Source organism: Salmo salar, chromosome 18 (assembly GCF_965601325.2).
Source record: "Salmo salar chromosome 18, fSalSal1, whole genome shotgun sequence".
Lineage (NCBI taxonomy): Eukaryota > Metazoa > Chordata > Actinopteri > Salmoniformes > Salmonidae > Salmo > Salmo salar.
In genome coordinates, this window is record NC_138308.1 from 63295759 (window position 1) to 63311701 (window position 15943).

At 39.2% G+C, this 15943-nt stretch overlaps 1 protein-coding gene across 17 annotated transcripts in view; it reads left to right on the forward strand.

Moving 5' to 3' along the window:
- col25a1 (collagen type XXV alpha 1 chain) overlaps positions 1-12162 on the forward strand; it is a 193911-nt gene extending 181749 nt beyond the window's left edge. For 6 of the 17 annotated variants that reach the window (XM_082965039.1, XM_082965043.1, XM_082965042.1 and 3 more), the window contains 3 exons: positions 4339-4425; positions 6554-6592; positions 8497-12162. In XM_082965039.1, the coding sequence (XP_082821165.1) occupies positions 4339-4425; positions 6554-6592; positions 8497-8523 (153 nt within the window). In that variant the 3' untranslated portion in view covers positions 8524-12162. Of the gene's footprint in view, positions 1-4338; positions 4426-4746; positions 6593-7848 lie in introns of all 17 variants that reach the window. The other 11 variants (XM_082965040.1, XM_082965046.1, XM_082965044.1 and 8 more) reach the window with 7 other exon arrangements.
- Positions 12163-15943: the final 3781 nt, after the last annotated feature.

Below are 15943 nucleotides of genomic sequence, written 5' to 3' on the forward strand. Positions count from 1 at the left end.
TCAGACATTTCCCTTTAACTCTAAATTCCATTCTCAATTCTCTCAAATGTCAACTATTGTTATTCACCATTGAATAATTTGTCATTTCATTTATCAAAATCATTTCAATCAAATCACATTTTGAAGCCTCCAAAGATTAAAATAATGGGTCTTTACTTTTTTTGTAAACACTTACATTCACGTAATAAGAAGCTGAACATAATAGCAAATTAGACTAAAAGTGAACTGAGAGGTCGTCCATTGACAACAGGCAGTTGTAAATCATCTTTCTATTGGTTTTCTGCAGTTTCCATGCATGAGCATAACCCTTCTAACATCCCATGTTGTGTTTTTTGGCCTGTTGTTGACCCTGCTTGTAGACCTGGTCTTTTTAAATAGCCTGTATCATTGACCGTCTGTGTCAGTATACTGCTTTAGTGTCCCAATGATACTGTATTACTTATTTTGCTTACGCCAAGGAGGGGCAACTCCAGTCCTGCTTGGTGTCACACTTTTTCCAAACTGAAGACCATGATTAGTTAATTATTGGAGTCAGGTGTGTTAGCTCGGGCTGGGGTAAACATGTAACACCAATCAGGCCCCCAAGGACTGGAGTTTCCCATCCCTGGCCTACACAGTGCAATCCTAGCCTAATGCGACCTATATTTTTTCACTTTAATGCTGTCACACATTCTCTGGCAAATATGAATGACGTAATTTGAATTTTCCATGTTCATTAAGCTTCTTCAGACCTAATGCATTCTGAAACCATATATATTACAGTTTAATGTAGTCTAAGTATTTTGACAACATGGGTACCAGGACAATTTTATTCAATACATAAATACTTCCTGAAAATACTTCTGACCAACAAATTGAATTTCAATGTACTTTCTGAATAGACTCAGTGGGAATTAAACAGACCTCAACCCTGATTATGCACTTTTGCAGTGGACTGTGAAAAGGGATTGCGTTTTTGCTATTTCTAGTTGGTGGAATGGGGTGTGTTCTGTGCCTCTGAAGGTGTTTTCCCTGCTACTCTTTCTCTTCCCTTGTGCCTTCTACTGTACGTCCCAAGTGACCAGCTCTTTCCTCTCCTCTGCTCCTTCCCGCCGTTCCCCCTCCTCCTATTCTGAGGAATGTTCTGGACTTCCAAATTCCTGGTCCCTAGTTCTGGTACCTCTCCTATCTAACATTGACTACAGTATTTCTTCCCTCCCTCCCCATGTAATCAATAGCTTCACTTTTAATATACCCCCCTTAATTTGCTGTGTCTTAATGTTCTGAGCTGACAATTGTGACCACTGTGGACCATTGTGCAACTGTGGTCCTTGTGTCGATTAATCTATTCAGGGCTTATTTAAACCATGCAATAGGAACCTGTCCAAATGAGAGGTCCATGAAACATTTGAAGAAATACAGTGAGCTACCAAAGTATTGGGACAGTGACCCATTTTAGGTTGTTTTGGCTCTGTACTCCAGCACTTTGGATATGAAATGATACAATGACTATGAGGTTACCTGGTCCCGTGTGGCTCAGTTGGTAGAGCATGGTGTTTGCAACGCCAGGGTTGTGGGTTCGATTCCCACGGGGGACCAGTATGGTGAGAAAAAAATGTAGGAAATGAATGCATTCACTACTGTAAGTCGCTCTGGATAAGAGCGTCTGCTAAATGACTAAAATGTAAAAAAAAAAAAAGTAAAGTGCAGATTGTCAGATTTAATTTGAGGGTATCCATATCGGGGGAACTGTTTAGAAATTACAGCACTTTTTGTACATAGTCCCTTCATTTTAGGGGACCGAAAGCATTGGGACAAATTCACTTCTATGTGTATTAATGTAGTCAAAAGTTTAGTATTTGGTATTTACAGTGCCTTGCGAAAGTATTCACCCCCCTTGGCATTTTTCCTATTTTGTTGCCTTACAACCTGGAAATAAAATAGATTTTGGGGGGGGGTTATATCATTTGATTTACACAACATGCCTACCACTTTGAAGATGCAAAATATGTTTTATTGTGAAACAAACAGAGAAATAAGACAAAAAAAAGGAACTTGAAAAAGGAACTTGAGCGTGCATAATTATTCACCCCCCCAAAGTCAAAACCTTTTGCAGCAATTACAGCTGCAAGTCTCTTGGGATATGTCTCTATAAGCTTTGCACATCTAGCCACTGGGATTTTTGCCCATTCTTCAAGGCAAAACTGCTCCAGCTACTTCACGTTGGATGGGTTCCTGCTGGTGTACAGCAATCGTTAAGTCGTACCACATATTCTCAATTGGATTGAGGTCTGAGCTTTGACTAGGCCATTCCAATACATTTAAATGTTTCCCCTTAAACCACTTGAGTGTTGCTTTAGCAGTATGCTTAGGGTCGTTGTTCTTCTGGAAGGTGAACCTCCGTCCCAGTCTCAAATCTCTGGAAGACTGAAACAGGTTTCCCTCAAGAATTTCCCTGTATTTAGCGCCATCCATCATTCCTTCAATTCTGACCAGTTTCCCTGTCCCTGCCGACTAAAAACATCCCCACAGCATGATGCTACCACCACAATGTTGTTCTCGGTGTGATGAGAGGTGTTGGGTTTGCGCCAGACATAGCATTTTCCTTGATGGCCAAAAAGCTCAATTTTAGTCTCATCTGACCAGATTACCTTCTTCCATATGTTTAGGGAGTCTCCCACACACCTTTTTCTTTAAGCAATGGCTTTTTTCTGGCCACTCTTCTGTAAAGCCCAGCTCTGTGGCAGGTACGGCTTAAAGTGGTCCTATGGACAAATACTCCAATCTCCGCTGTGGAGCTTTGCAGCTCCTTCAGGGTTATCTTTGGTCGCTTTGTTGCCTCTCTGATTAATGCCCTCCTTACCTGGTCCATGAATTTTGGTGGGCGGCCCTCTCTTGGCAGGTTTGTTGTGGTGCCATATTCTTTCCATTTTTTAATAATGGATTTAATGGTGCTCCATGGGATGTTCAAAGTTTCTGATATTTTTTTATAACCCAACCCTGATCTGTACTTCTCCACAACTCTGTCCCTGACCTGTTTGGAGAGCTCCTTGGTCTTCATGGTGCCGCTTGCTTGGTGGTGCCCCTTGTTTAGTGGTGTTGCAGACTCTGGGGCATTTCAGAAAAGGTGTACATATACTGAGATCATGTGGCAGATCATGTGACACTTATATTGCACACAGGTGGAAATTATTTAACTAATTATGTGACTTCTGAAGGTAATAGGTTGCAACAGATCTTATTTAGGGGCTTCATAGGAGCTTCATGCACGCACCACTTTTCTGTTTAGATTCTTTTTGAATTTTTTGAAACAAGCAATTTTTTTCATTTAACTTCACCAATTTGGACTATTTTGTGTATGTCCATTACATGAAATCCAAATAAAAATCCATTTAAATTACCGGTTGTAATGCAACAAAATAGGAAAAACGTCAAGGGGGTGAATACTTTTGCAAGGCACTGTATGCGTCGGTAACTCATCATTATTCATGATTCATTCAGAATTATCCATAATCATTGTAGCATCCACATGAATGAAGAAGTGTTTAGAAACATATTCTATTCTCATTTACAATAAAAGTGACTTCAAAATGACACAATACATCATTTACCATTCATTTCTATTGGGCACAAAATAATCTGAAACAAAACCAAAACTAACAGCAAATACATCCAACAAGTTTGTAGTCACAAGCTTGATTGTGTGCTAGGAATATGGGACCAAATACTATATCTTTGACTACTTTAATACACAGAGCAAAAACAATAACATATGTGTCACTGTCCCAATACTTTTGTAGCTCACTGTAAATTAAGATTTTGTCCCATCCTGCTGTAGTACTTTATTAAATGGTATAGAAATTACCAGGTATAATGACAATTGGCATGGTTAAATTGTAATGACACAATAATAATCTAATAATATATTAGGTTTCTTTGGAATTTATCAAATCAAGCACCGCTAGGCACTATTTGGAACTAGGTAATTATAAGTTCCAGAAAGTACCAAATGTTACCACATAAATAGGTAAATACCAATGGAAACAGTACCGTAGAATAAAGTGCCAACGAAAAGTTTAATCTTTAAGGTCTATCCTTAAATTGGCCTTGCTCTACCCAGGTATGACATTTCGTAAAAGATGCAGTTTAGCCAACTTTGTACTTTGTGAAATTCTGCAAACGGTGATATATAGTTCAGGTTTCATCTTCTAATTTGATTAGTTATATGAGATTTCCAAATTGTGAATCAAATGAAAAAAAAAGGAACACAAATGGTCGTTCTCGTTGGACTCAGAGAATATTCACCCTTCATCTCTGAGCGGAGAAATTATTGACCTGACTAAATCATTGTATCCACAGGGGGAGAAGGGAAAGAAGGGAAAAAAAGGGCCTAAGGGGGAGAAAGGAGAACAGGGTGCCCCTGGATTAGATGCACCCTGCCCATTGGTATGTCCAAGCTAAGAGTGACGTAAGACAGTTGGCCCCAAAAAGGAGGAGCCGCCCTGGCTAACTTGGCACCCACCAGCCATGAAAAAGACCCAAAAAAGCTTAAAATCACAGAAAATGATTCTGTCCCTCATGAAGTCCTATTGGCAAGTGCTATGACCTGGGCAAAGGACCAGATATTCCACTGAGTACATTATTAGTGTCTGTAGGTCACAGGGTGGCTCCTTCTTCCCCTCAATCGTATCCCCTTAGCGGGGGGATGCATGGGGTGCTCCGTCAACATCTCTCCCAGTAACACTCCCAGGTCATCTTTATGAACAGGGATTCCGGGGCTTTAAGGGTGAAAAGGGAGAACCGGGGCAACCTGGTCTGGATGGGCTGGATGCCCCGTGCCAATTGGTACAGTATTCCTCTTTTCCTTTACCTCTCCCGTGCATGCTACTGACTTTTGCCACTGACAAATGGCCAATGAGAAGCCACCGTTTTGCTTTCCTTACCCATGCATGGCTTTAGCATGAGGATTGGACCCACCCAGCCATCCATACCCCCACCAACTCCCACTCCAAATTACAACCAGCTCACATGCTAAATCACCTCTAGGTGTTTCAGACATTTATTATCTATTTTAGTTCCTTAAAGGCTACCAAAACACACTTCTTCCTGACTAACTGTCTGACTGCTAGCAGCCCTTCTTAGCTACATATTATCAGATACAGACCTACTGTAATCTGCAATTGAATGCCACTGTACGTAAATGTAAAGCACACAAGCAGTGGATCTGTTGATATTCTCCCTTGATATTCTCTAACTGAATCCCCCTCCCCTACTTTCTCAATAAGTGTACAGGGACGCTTTCCTATAAAAAAACATAATTCCTTAAATGGACTTCCCTTCCAAATTCCTTTAACATCCCTAGTTCCTAAACATACTCTAACCATGGCAAGCTATAATCTAAGTTCCTTCAGTTCTCTTCTTTATTGATGCGTTTCCATGCAATGGCAACATGGACCTTACCACTCCTACCTTCAAACCCCTCTACCCCTTCTGTATTTGTACCAATTGGGCACACCATGACCAAGGAGAGAAGATGTGAAATCAGTTATATCCCCAGACCTTTCCAATGCCAACTCAAATTTGTAATTCTTGTTTGGTGTCGGGGAGAAGTGTTGTTATCTTGTGTGATTTCTGAGATGCCGTTAACGGATGTTGTGTAATGTATGGAACTGATGATTGCTTTTGTGCCAAGGGTCCTTTTTGAGTGAGTATATTAAGCTAGTTTAGATGTATGTTACTGTATAGTGGTATGCATCCACATATTATTCTTATCACAGAACAAATTACACTTTATGAGTATTGATATGTTTGCTCTATGTTTGCAATTTCACATATCTTTAGGAGTATAGACCCTACACAATGGCACATGGATTAATCATAATTTTGGATTATTTGATAAAATGTACTAAATATAAACCTAAGGGAGGACCATATATCATTGCATGATGAGATAAATGTCACTGTATGTAACCAGCATGAGTGAGAATTCATTGAAATGTGTTAAAATATTATCAAATGTGAGCATGCCATTACATTTTCCCATTACATTTTGGTTGAAGACTAGACAATTAAACATGAAACATCTAAATTACACAAGTAATTCAATAAAACATAAGTGATATGTTAAATTTACTGGCAGGTCTTTTAAGTGATTATATTGATTAATGTACCATTCTCAACAAAATAAAATGTAATATTATCATGTCTGTCAATGTCTGTGAAGTAGTGTACTGTATTTCCTCTCTCCCTTGAATGCCCTGTGTCTGTCAATCAAATATCTTCCATCGCTTGGTTATATGTCTTATGCCGATTGCATTCCATCACAGACATGATCATATTTTTGGGAAGCCAGTCTTGAAATAACAACACTGTTTTTGTTTTTGGGGCTTGTGCTGGAGATATGTCGGTACACTTCTTCACAGACCTTGTACCACATAATCTGAGACTTAGAGGCACAACATCAAATGAACATTTGTGAACTGATATCAGTTCTGAGCAAAAAAAGCATGTTTGTTTCTGTCACCATTTTGTGACACTAACTAGTCATTTCTTCCCTTTCTTCTCCCCTTACTAGGGCCCAGACGGACTACCAATGCCTGGTTGTTGGCAAAAGGTAAGCATTATCTCAGTAATGTACGCTTTTTAAAATCACAGTACACACACACACAGTGTGTACTGTATTTGAGCTTCACTCAGCCTTGGCCATATGCATGTTTTTTTTTGTCAGTTCACATTAGAGGTCTTCATGGATCCACCTGTACCCGAATACCTGAGACCCAATACGGGACCCAAGCGGGTCCGGATCCAGAATTCTAAATAATGTCACGGGTCTGGTCGGATCTGATATGATTGTCACGGGTCTCGGGTATGTGTAATTTTAACTGACTTGTCCGGAAGGGCCCGAACAGATCTGAACACGACTGCTGCAGTAGAGAGAGAAATGTTATAATTTATGCTGCTGCTCTTGCTTTTCAAGAGAGTGGAGCGTGACGCGTGTAGCTTGTTGATGTTAACCAATCATAAGTCATCAAGCTATAAGTCAAACAGGCTATAGTCATATGTATGGCAAAAGTTAGGAGATATAAATCAATGGAAGATGGAATTAAAATGACGGAATTAAAAATTAAAGGAGAAGGATAGGCTACAACGACCAAGAGCCAACAGGTAGGCAGCTAATTAATATGTGAATGGAGTTGTTGTTATTTGTAACTTTAGGATGAGAAAGTGTATGCATTGCAGCCTCAATTGTCTTAGCTAGCTAACGTTAACTAGTTTATCTAGCTTCCACCGGTTTGATTCTGTCAAGACATGTACTATGTAATCATATTTGATAATAAATAACCTAGCTATGGCAGCTATTAGTCTACTATAGTGCGAGTCGGCTTGGTTGGTTGCTGTCTCTCTTCCCTCCCTCCCTCCTCCCCATGTCACCCACTCACAGTACGGCCCCTCCCCCGCCTGCTAGAGCTGCACCTCTCTCTCCCTCCTCTCACACTTTATCAGCTCCAGTTAATAAAGTAGCTTAAAAAAATGACTTTTCTGCTGCTTCCCTCACTCGGATCGGATTGTACCAGGTCTGGATCCGACAAGTTCTATACGGAACGGGTCTAGTTGTCCTCGGGTCCGTTCGGAACAGGTCTCTATATTTAAAACATTTATTTATGCACATCGGGTATGGGTGGGAATGGTCCATTTCGGAACAGGTCCAATTCTTTGGACCCATGAAGACCTCTAGTTCACATAAATATTTGAGTGGTGTAAAAAATAAAAAATGTCAGGCCTAAAAACCCTTACCTACAAATTATTTCACCCCATGTCTCTCTTACCTCATCTCACTATATCGTTCTCTCTGTTGTGTTTTTCTTGCAGTGATCAATCTAACCCGAAAAGCATGGTTTGTAAAAATAAAATAAAAATGTTGTTATTTATAATTATTTTTAATGGAAAATATAAAATAAAGAAATCTATGTGTACAACGAAAAAGAGCAAAGGTCCATCACTCCTAACTGCTTCTACTCACCTCGCTCTGTGTCACTCTCACATCCGCATCTTGGAGTCCAGATCTTTCGCAATCGGCAGAACTTGCACACACACAATGATGTTTAGTCCCAGTCCTTGCATGACCAGAGTGCTCGGGCACAGAATGGAACGTCATGGCTAATTCGGATTCAAGGGGAGTAAGGAGGTTGTGACAACAGAGGATGAGGAAAAGGAGGCGTTGGAGGGATCTGAACTGGCTCTTAACAGCTCTAGCTCTCGCGTTCACCATCCATTAATGCCATACTACTAGCTTAAAAGACTCCATCCCAACAAAACACCCTCCACACCCCCAAAAAGCATGAGGACTGTCCCAAACTATATTTATATGTATTAATATACATATTTCATTGTTGTGTGGTCGAATTGTATGGCTTCAGCAAAACACTATCTGGCTGTCAATCTTACTTACTCAAAAAAGAAAGCTCAACATTTTTGGTTTTAACATTTTTGGTTCCTTTTTCTTTTAATGTTCCAAAGGGAGTCACGCCTTGGCTGGTGGCTTGAAAAGAATTGTTCCCCAGGAAGTAAAGTTGGGTTGATTTTCTTTATTGTGGTGAGATCTGCAATGGGTCAATAGATGCAGGTCTTCACAGTTGCACTTGTCTTGAGTCCCAGGGCCCATTCCCTGTCAACGGCCACTTGTTATTGGACTCGGAGAAGAGTGTTAGAGCTCAATGCACTGTGCACAGCCAATCGGAAATGAGCTAGGCTGACAAGGACTTTGGATTGAACAGACCTGATTGGGATCCCTTCTAGTAGGGGAGACAGTGGGCCTCGGCAGAGCGATTACAATCGTCTCTCCTGCCAATCAAGGAGTGCCTGCCTGTAACAATGTTACAGTCACAACACTACAAGGTCAAGAGGGTCAATGGAATTCTGCCTTTTTAGTTGAAGTTTGTTCTTCTACTTACTTAAAAAAAATGTTTTATGTATAATAGCCTTTGGTGCCTCAAGCTTTTGTTCATTCCTTTCTTTTTTAACCTGCTTTGAGTAATTGGAATGGTGTTTATTGCGGAATGGCAACCTCTTGTAAATTGTTGAAGTATAAAAGCACCTATTTTGCGCACTGTTAGTATGTATTGAACGTTGATATTACTGGGTGTTAATAATATGGCATGTACATTATGTATTCAAATGAACATAAGCTTCTGTGTAACAGAAAGGGAATTTCAGTTGGTAGCAAAGATGATTACACAGCATCAGCTTTTTCACTGATTTGCAAACACCAAGTTTTATAATATTATAATAACACTTGTTCATTGCTGGCCATTAAGTGGAAAATACAGTCGGTGAGTTACAATGTGCTTCACTGCAAGTTTAATGTATCTTTACATTTAAATGCAGTGTTTATTTTCAGTAATATGTCTGCAACAATAAGATTTTTGAACATTATGATTTGGTAATTCAGTATGGTACATTTGCACGTAAAAATGCCTTTCGGAAAAATGTATCATTTTTTACTAGAAAATTATTGTTTTTTCCAAATGTCAAACGGCAGTTTGCCTCAACTGGATCATGTCTACGCCACTTGCAGCATTCTTCCTTTTTTCTCTCTCTCTCTCTATATATTTTTTTTTTACAAAATGTAAATGGTGTATTACATGGACAGGCTCAATAGGTAACACATTTAATTTCAGTTGAATGGCCCTGCTTCCATTTGTAACCCATAATTGTATTCATTGCCATTTACATCACATTCCATAGCAATTTGGAAAGAAAATTGAGCCTGTTTCTTAATTTCATAATGTCAAGGATGTCCTAATTCTAACAATGCCCTTATGCACAATGATATTTGATGCATAATGCTATTTGGAACAGTTATTGTAAGATTAGTAATCAATTAGTACAATATGTGCCGGTTTCCCAGACACAGATTAAGCCTACTCCTGGACTAAAAAGCATTTTTGATGGAGAATCTCTATTGAGCATACTTTTTAGTCCAGGACTAGGCTTAAATCTGTGTCCGGGAAACTGACCCTCTAGCCCCATTTATACCTGGTTCTAACTTGCATCCTTTGTCCTGATCTTGTCCACATTCTGATTGTGCCCACATTTTTTAACAGGTGTAGACAATCAAAAGACACATTGTGATCCAATTGTGATCAGATCATCCTGCCAACCTCTGGAGGCGTTGTGTCTGGATATCTTACAAGTGTAGACAGATCTGTACAGAGAGACCATTTAAATTGTACATTTTCCTCTAAAATCATTGACCGGTGGCACCATTGACTGATTACATCAATATGTGTCTTACAATAAATAAATACATATTATTTTTAAAGAATAACTGTGAAACAATTTTCATAAAGGAAGGGGCCAGGAAATCTGGTCACAATGCAGACACAGTGGATGGATAACAGACACATTTTAATACAATGTGTAGACACATTTCTGGAAATGTGGTCACAATCAGAATAAATACAAGATCAGGACAAAGGACCCATGTTAGCACAATGTATAAACGGGGCTTATATGTAATACCGGCACATGTCCACTCTATAAAAGTGTTATTTTTGTTGTTTTTGTGACAAGTTTGACCACTCCACCCCAACTGTACAGGGTTATCAGCTATATCACAAAGTAAATAGTATGCGTGTGAACAGTAGGTCATCTGTTACAGTGTGGTGTCATTATGGTGCTATCATCTTGTTAGAAAAATCTCTAAAGAGTATTACCTATCCATGACAACCATAAGACAACAGAGGTTTCTTTATCATTTTTCATGTAACAGTTTAAAACATTTTGTGCATATACATTTTATATTTGTCTCACTATTTTAAGTGTTACATTATTTATTTTTGTATTTTTCTTAAAGAAGGCATTTTGGTTTTTAACAGGCATTCCTTATAAAATGGGGGTAGCTTTTGAAGGTCTTGATACCGTTTTTTTCAGCTTTTGTCTATCATAGTGGTGCATTGTCATTGAGATGTCACACAAGTACATTAGATGTGAAGGAAGTTTGTTGTCATTATCATCAAATTGATGTATTGGTCAGGTATTTACAATGCTAGTTCACTCCCAATTTTGCAGGCCTTACCTTGGCATGCAATTGTATTCATAAAACAAGAAAGTGTTGATGGGCTTGGCTAAAATATTGTCTGTCCCTGACAAGCAGCATAAATATGATAATATTGTTCTTTCTTTTTTCTCTCTTTGCATTGAATGTAGTTTGAATGTAATATGTATAGTGAATTATAAATGTGGAGTTTAATATCTGCTTATTTGACAAAAGTGCAATTTATACTTTGGTTGATATGTGCAGCATCAGAATGCAGATTAATAACAGTTACAGACATTTATTATCAGGACAATATGTTAGTCAATTTGTTCCCCATGAAAAGTACCACTACACTGGCTTAGAAAAAATACAAATGTTTTGATTGACAAGTTACATTTTTAGTTACAAACTTGTAAATATAGACTTTCTTGTTATCCATATTTTAAGGCTTGATTTGAATTGATTTATTGTAGCCTCAATTGCTGTCCACAAATCATTTGCTCTTAAGTTGTTAGTGGTGTGATAGAAAACACATAATTTGTCTATGATTTGGTCTGTCTTTTATTTAGAACCTTCGTAAGATTTTGTACTACGATGGCGCTGTGTCTTCAGTTAACGTGCAGCTGATTCTTCTTTGTATCTTTGTTCAATTATATATTATGAAGTTACACACTTACATTTAAAGGCTGGTAGTGGGTGGTCCCCACATAGTTGATACACACTTCTTTAACCCACCAAGTACCAGTTTTTTATTTGGTGGCAAATATACCAGAGCCCTTTTTTCTGACATATATATACTAACATTTCTTTTAACATCCTCCTTACACTATAGCCTATTTCCCTCAGTGCAGTAATGCAACCTAATAGAAGCTGGAAAAGTAAAGATATAACTTCAATTGAACATAGTTGTCTAAGTATTCTAAAATGTAAATGCAATAGCTAAGTCCATCTCACAGCTTTTGAATAACTTACATTTAATTTCTGTTATGTTTTTTTTCTATTCTGCATTTGTATCACTCATTTTTTACAAGTTTGCAAATGAATACAATTTGCTATCAGATTATGGATACTTCTGCACACATAATTTCAAAACCATTTCATATGACTGTACTGTTGGAGCCAAATAAATGCAGTCTTTCAAATAACCTTTTACAGTCTTAATTTACAGTCCTTTTAAGTCACTCCTGACACTTCTTCTCTGAATACTATGGCTTCAACAGCTCTTCTTGTACGTTATTTAATTTTACCACTGTTGTTGTTTCAGAGGCCGACACTATCACAATTTTAGAGTTTTGATTATTATGAGTGCCAATCCCTCATGAAAAAGTACTAGTGAATTACTACTCATCACTACTACACAAGATTTACACAAAACCTATTGGTTTTATTATTACTATTATTATTATCATTATTATTGTTTTACTACTACTGAGAAGTCTAATAAACCAGTAGTGATTTATTTACTATAGTATTTTAAGTAGTAATGAGTGATCAATTAGGACGTTTCACTACTGGTGAACTACATATTTCCTATTCAAATCAGAACATAATTCTCCCTTAATGACTACGGTGTAACTACTGAACTTTTGGGTATCTACTGTACTACTTAACCTACACATACCTACACAATTCCTACATGTTCACTATTGAATTACTATGTAATGCCTACACATTACTGCTGTATGCCTACTCAGTCCTACTGAATTACTACTGCCATTTGTGTGTAGTGTTTTTTCAATACTGATCACTACTGACTGCTCCTGATCCTTTTTCATTACCTACATAAACCCTTATGAATTACTATTGAAAACTGGCATAGGTACTACTGTTTGCCTATTCAAATGACTATTGACATCTTGTTTCACTACTGTGTCACTACTAGACTAGTGCATTTGTTATTTCCTCAAGTTTCTAACTGTAGTTATATCATCAAACAATAAATAAGATAATACAAACATAATTTACATTTTTTTATGTAATTAATTACATATTAAATTACATATTTACACTTTTTTTGTTAATCCCTTTGAGGCCTTGTCTTCATTCAGCGTTGACTTAACTATATTCAGATCCTCTTTTTTGTTGCAGCCACATTTCCACAAGCACAAGAGACAATCAATTATAAGCCATTATCAGTCATCTGCTAACAGAGGTCACATAAGCAGTGGCAATTTTAGCACGTAAATCTTGGTGGGGCAAACTCCCCAAAAAGTTGGTAGATGCATACCAGCAAAGCCACTACACAACACAACACTAAACAATACATGAATTACACTATAACGGTTACAAACTGTGCCCACAAACGGTGCCCACAAACTGTTTGGGCTCCCGAGTGGCGCAGCGGTCTAAGGCACTACATCTCAGTGCTAGAGGTGTCAAAACAGACCCTGGTTTGATTCCTGGCTGTATCAGACCGGCTGTGATTGGGAGTCCCATAGGGCGGTGCACAATTGGCCCAGCATCGGCCGGGGTAGGCCGTCATTGTAAATAAGAATTTGTTCTAAAATGACTAGCCTAGTTAAATAATGGTTAAATTAATAAAACAACATTTTGTCAACAGCAGAGTTCCAACAGCAGTCTCAACACCTTACCAGTGCTCCACCTGGCTATCAGCAGAGCCTTGTCTGGCTGCGAAACAGTTCATTCAGCCTCATTTACTGTCTTAAAAAAAACTGCTGATATGGCTGACTTGCTTAAAAAAAATGCGGTTTCTATTGACAATTGAGATGTACAAACTATGTCATAAAGGGATGACGAGCAGATAAAAGGCAATCTGTAATTTCGATTAAGACATTAGTGAGCGAGCTAGGATGGCCATAGTCAATATAACTATTTGTTCAGCACTTTTGGAAATGGACAGCGACGGAATTCAGAACATGGACCATACTTAAAGTATTCTCCATGTACACCAAATCAGAACCGTATGATAAATAAAGGGGGTAAGCTGACAATGAAAGCTCTTACAATATTCGATTATGACATTTCTCTAAAACAGGCTATAGGATACATGTGCACCACCAAGTCAGAAGAGTAGGCTAAGTTATAAAGGGAAAGGGACCAAATTATTAGGGTGAGGCACATGTGCTACTAACAGCTAACACAACATACACTTAGTTTTACTTTCTTAGCTACAGTATACATATCTCCCTGGCATATTACATAATTTATGCAGCAGCATACAAGACATTTTTGGACTCACCTTGTTGTGCTGTGCTCACTTAAACAGGAAGGTGGCGTGGCGATCCTTAGTGGGCAAATTTTGTCATAAAGTCTGTCATTCTCTGGATTTATAGTGCTTTCAAGACAACTGGGAAGTCGGAAAAAAACAAGGTCGAATCATGATGATGTCAGTGATCTTCAGGTCGGCACTCTAGAAAGAGGCCTGAGTTCCTGACTTGCAATTCCACGTTGGATAACCGTTCAAAACGTATTCTCCCAGTCAGAGCACTTTTTTTTCCCAGAGTTCCCAATTGTCTTGAACTCACTGAAGTCTGAGATTTTCCAGTTCTGAGTTTCCAGTTGTTTTGAGCGCGGCAGAACGGATACTGGATTGACAGCATGGCCAATGTCGAAAGTTTTCCTTTTAAGCTTGGAAAAGAGACCCTTAAACCCAGACTTGGACCAAACACCCACTCCCCTGAATAGCAGGCTAGTGATTGCTTTGCAATGCTTGCAGTTAGTCACTGTTTCCTTCCAAACCACTCACTGTTGAATTTGCGATTTCCAACTTGTTGGGTAATGTTTATGTCCAATGACCGATGAGCACCGATACATTTTATCTATAATTTCTCTTCATTATTTCTCTTCATATGAAAAAGATTGAAAACTATTTGCCAGTAGATTGTCGACTTGACTCATGATGATGACTGCTAGCTTCCTAGCTAAGATTTTGAAAGTATGATGTTGACACGATCAGTCCAATCAAAGCTATGGTAGATATAATGTGATTTGATGTTGTTTTATCTGTGGCCAATGACCTTGAAACTTCTTGGATGGGCCCTTCTAATGTAACTCTATTGCAGTGTAACAGTGTAGGTTCCGCCCCTCTCTTCGCCCCAACCTGGGCTCGAACCAGGGACCCTTGCACACATCAACAACAGTCACCCACCGAAGCATCATTACCCATCGCACCACAAAGGCCGCGGCCCTTGCAACGCAAGGGGAAACCCTACTTCAAGTCTCAGAGCGAGTGACGTCACTGATTGAAATGCTATTAGCGCGCACCACCGCTAACTAACTAGCCATTTCACATCGGTTACACTCACCCCCCCTTTGACCTCCTCCTTTTTCCGCAGCAACCAATGATCCGGGTCAACAGCATCAATGTAACAGTGTAGGTTCCGTCCCTCTCTTCACCCCAACCCGGGCTCGAACCAGGGACCCTTGCACACATCAACAACTGACACCCACCGAAGCATCGTTACCCATCGCGCCACAAAAGCCGCGGCCCTTGCAACGCAAGGGGAAACCCTACTTCAAGTCTCAGAGCGAGTGACGTCACTGATTGAAATGCTATTAGCGCGCACCACCGCTAACTAACTAGCCATTTCACATCGGTTACAGCAGCACCCAAGGGTCTTGAATTTTCGAACTCTACCCGTAGATTTTGCGGCGACGTAGTGTCCCCATGAGTGACAGAACACTGAGCCAATCATGGCGCAACTAGAGAACATTACCAACCCCGACGCTGGAAATTTTCCGCTGGCTGCCCCACCACAGAAAACACTGAGCTAGGCTGAAACACCTGCATTTTGGAGCTGCCTTCCTCAAGAAAGCAAAATAGAGACCAAGTTTTTATGCAGCTTTATTTTTTTATATATTTTAGAAAACTTTGCAAACTGATATGTGTCACGTATTAATGACAAAATAACATGCAAAACAGCTAAACAGGTGGGGCTCTGCCCGGAATGACGGGTTGCCACTGCA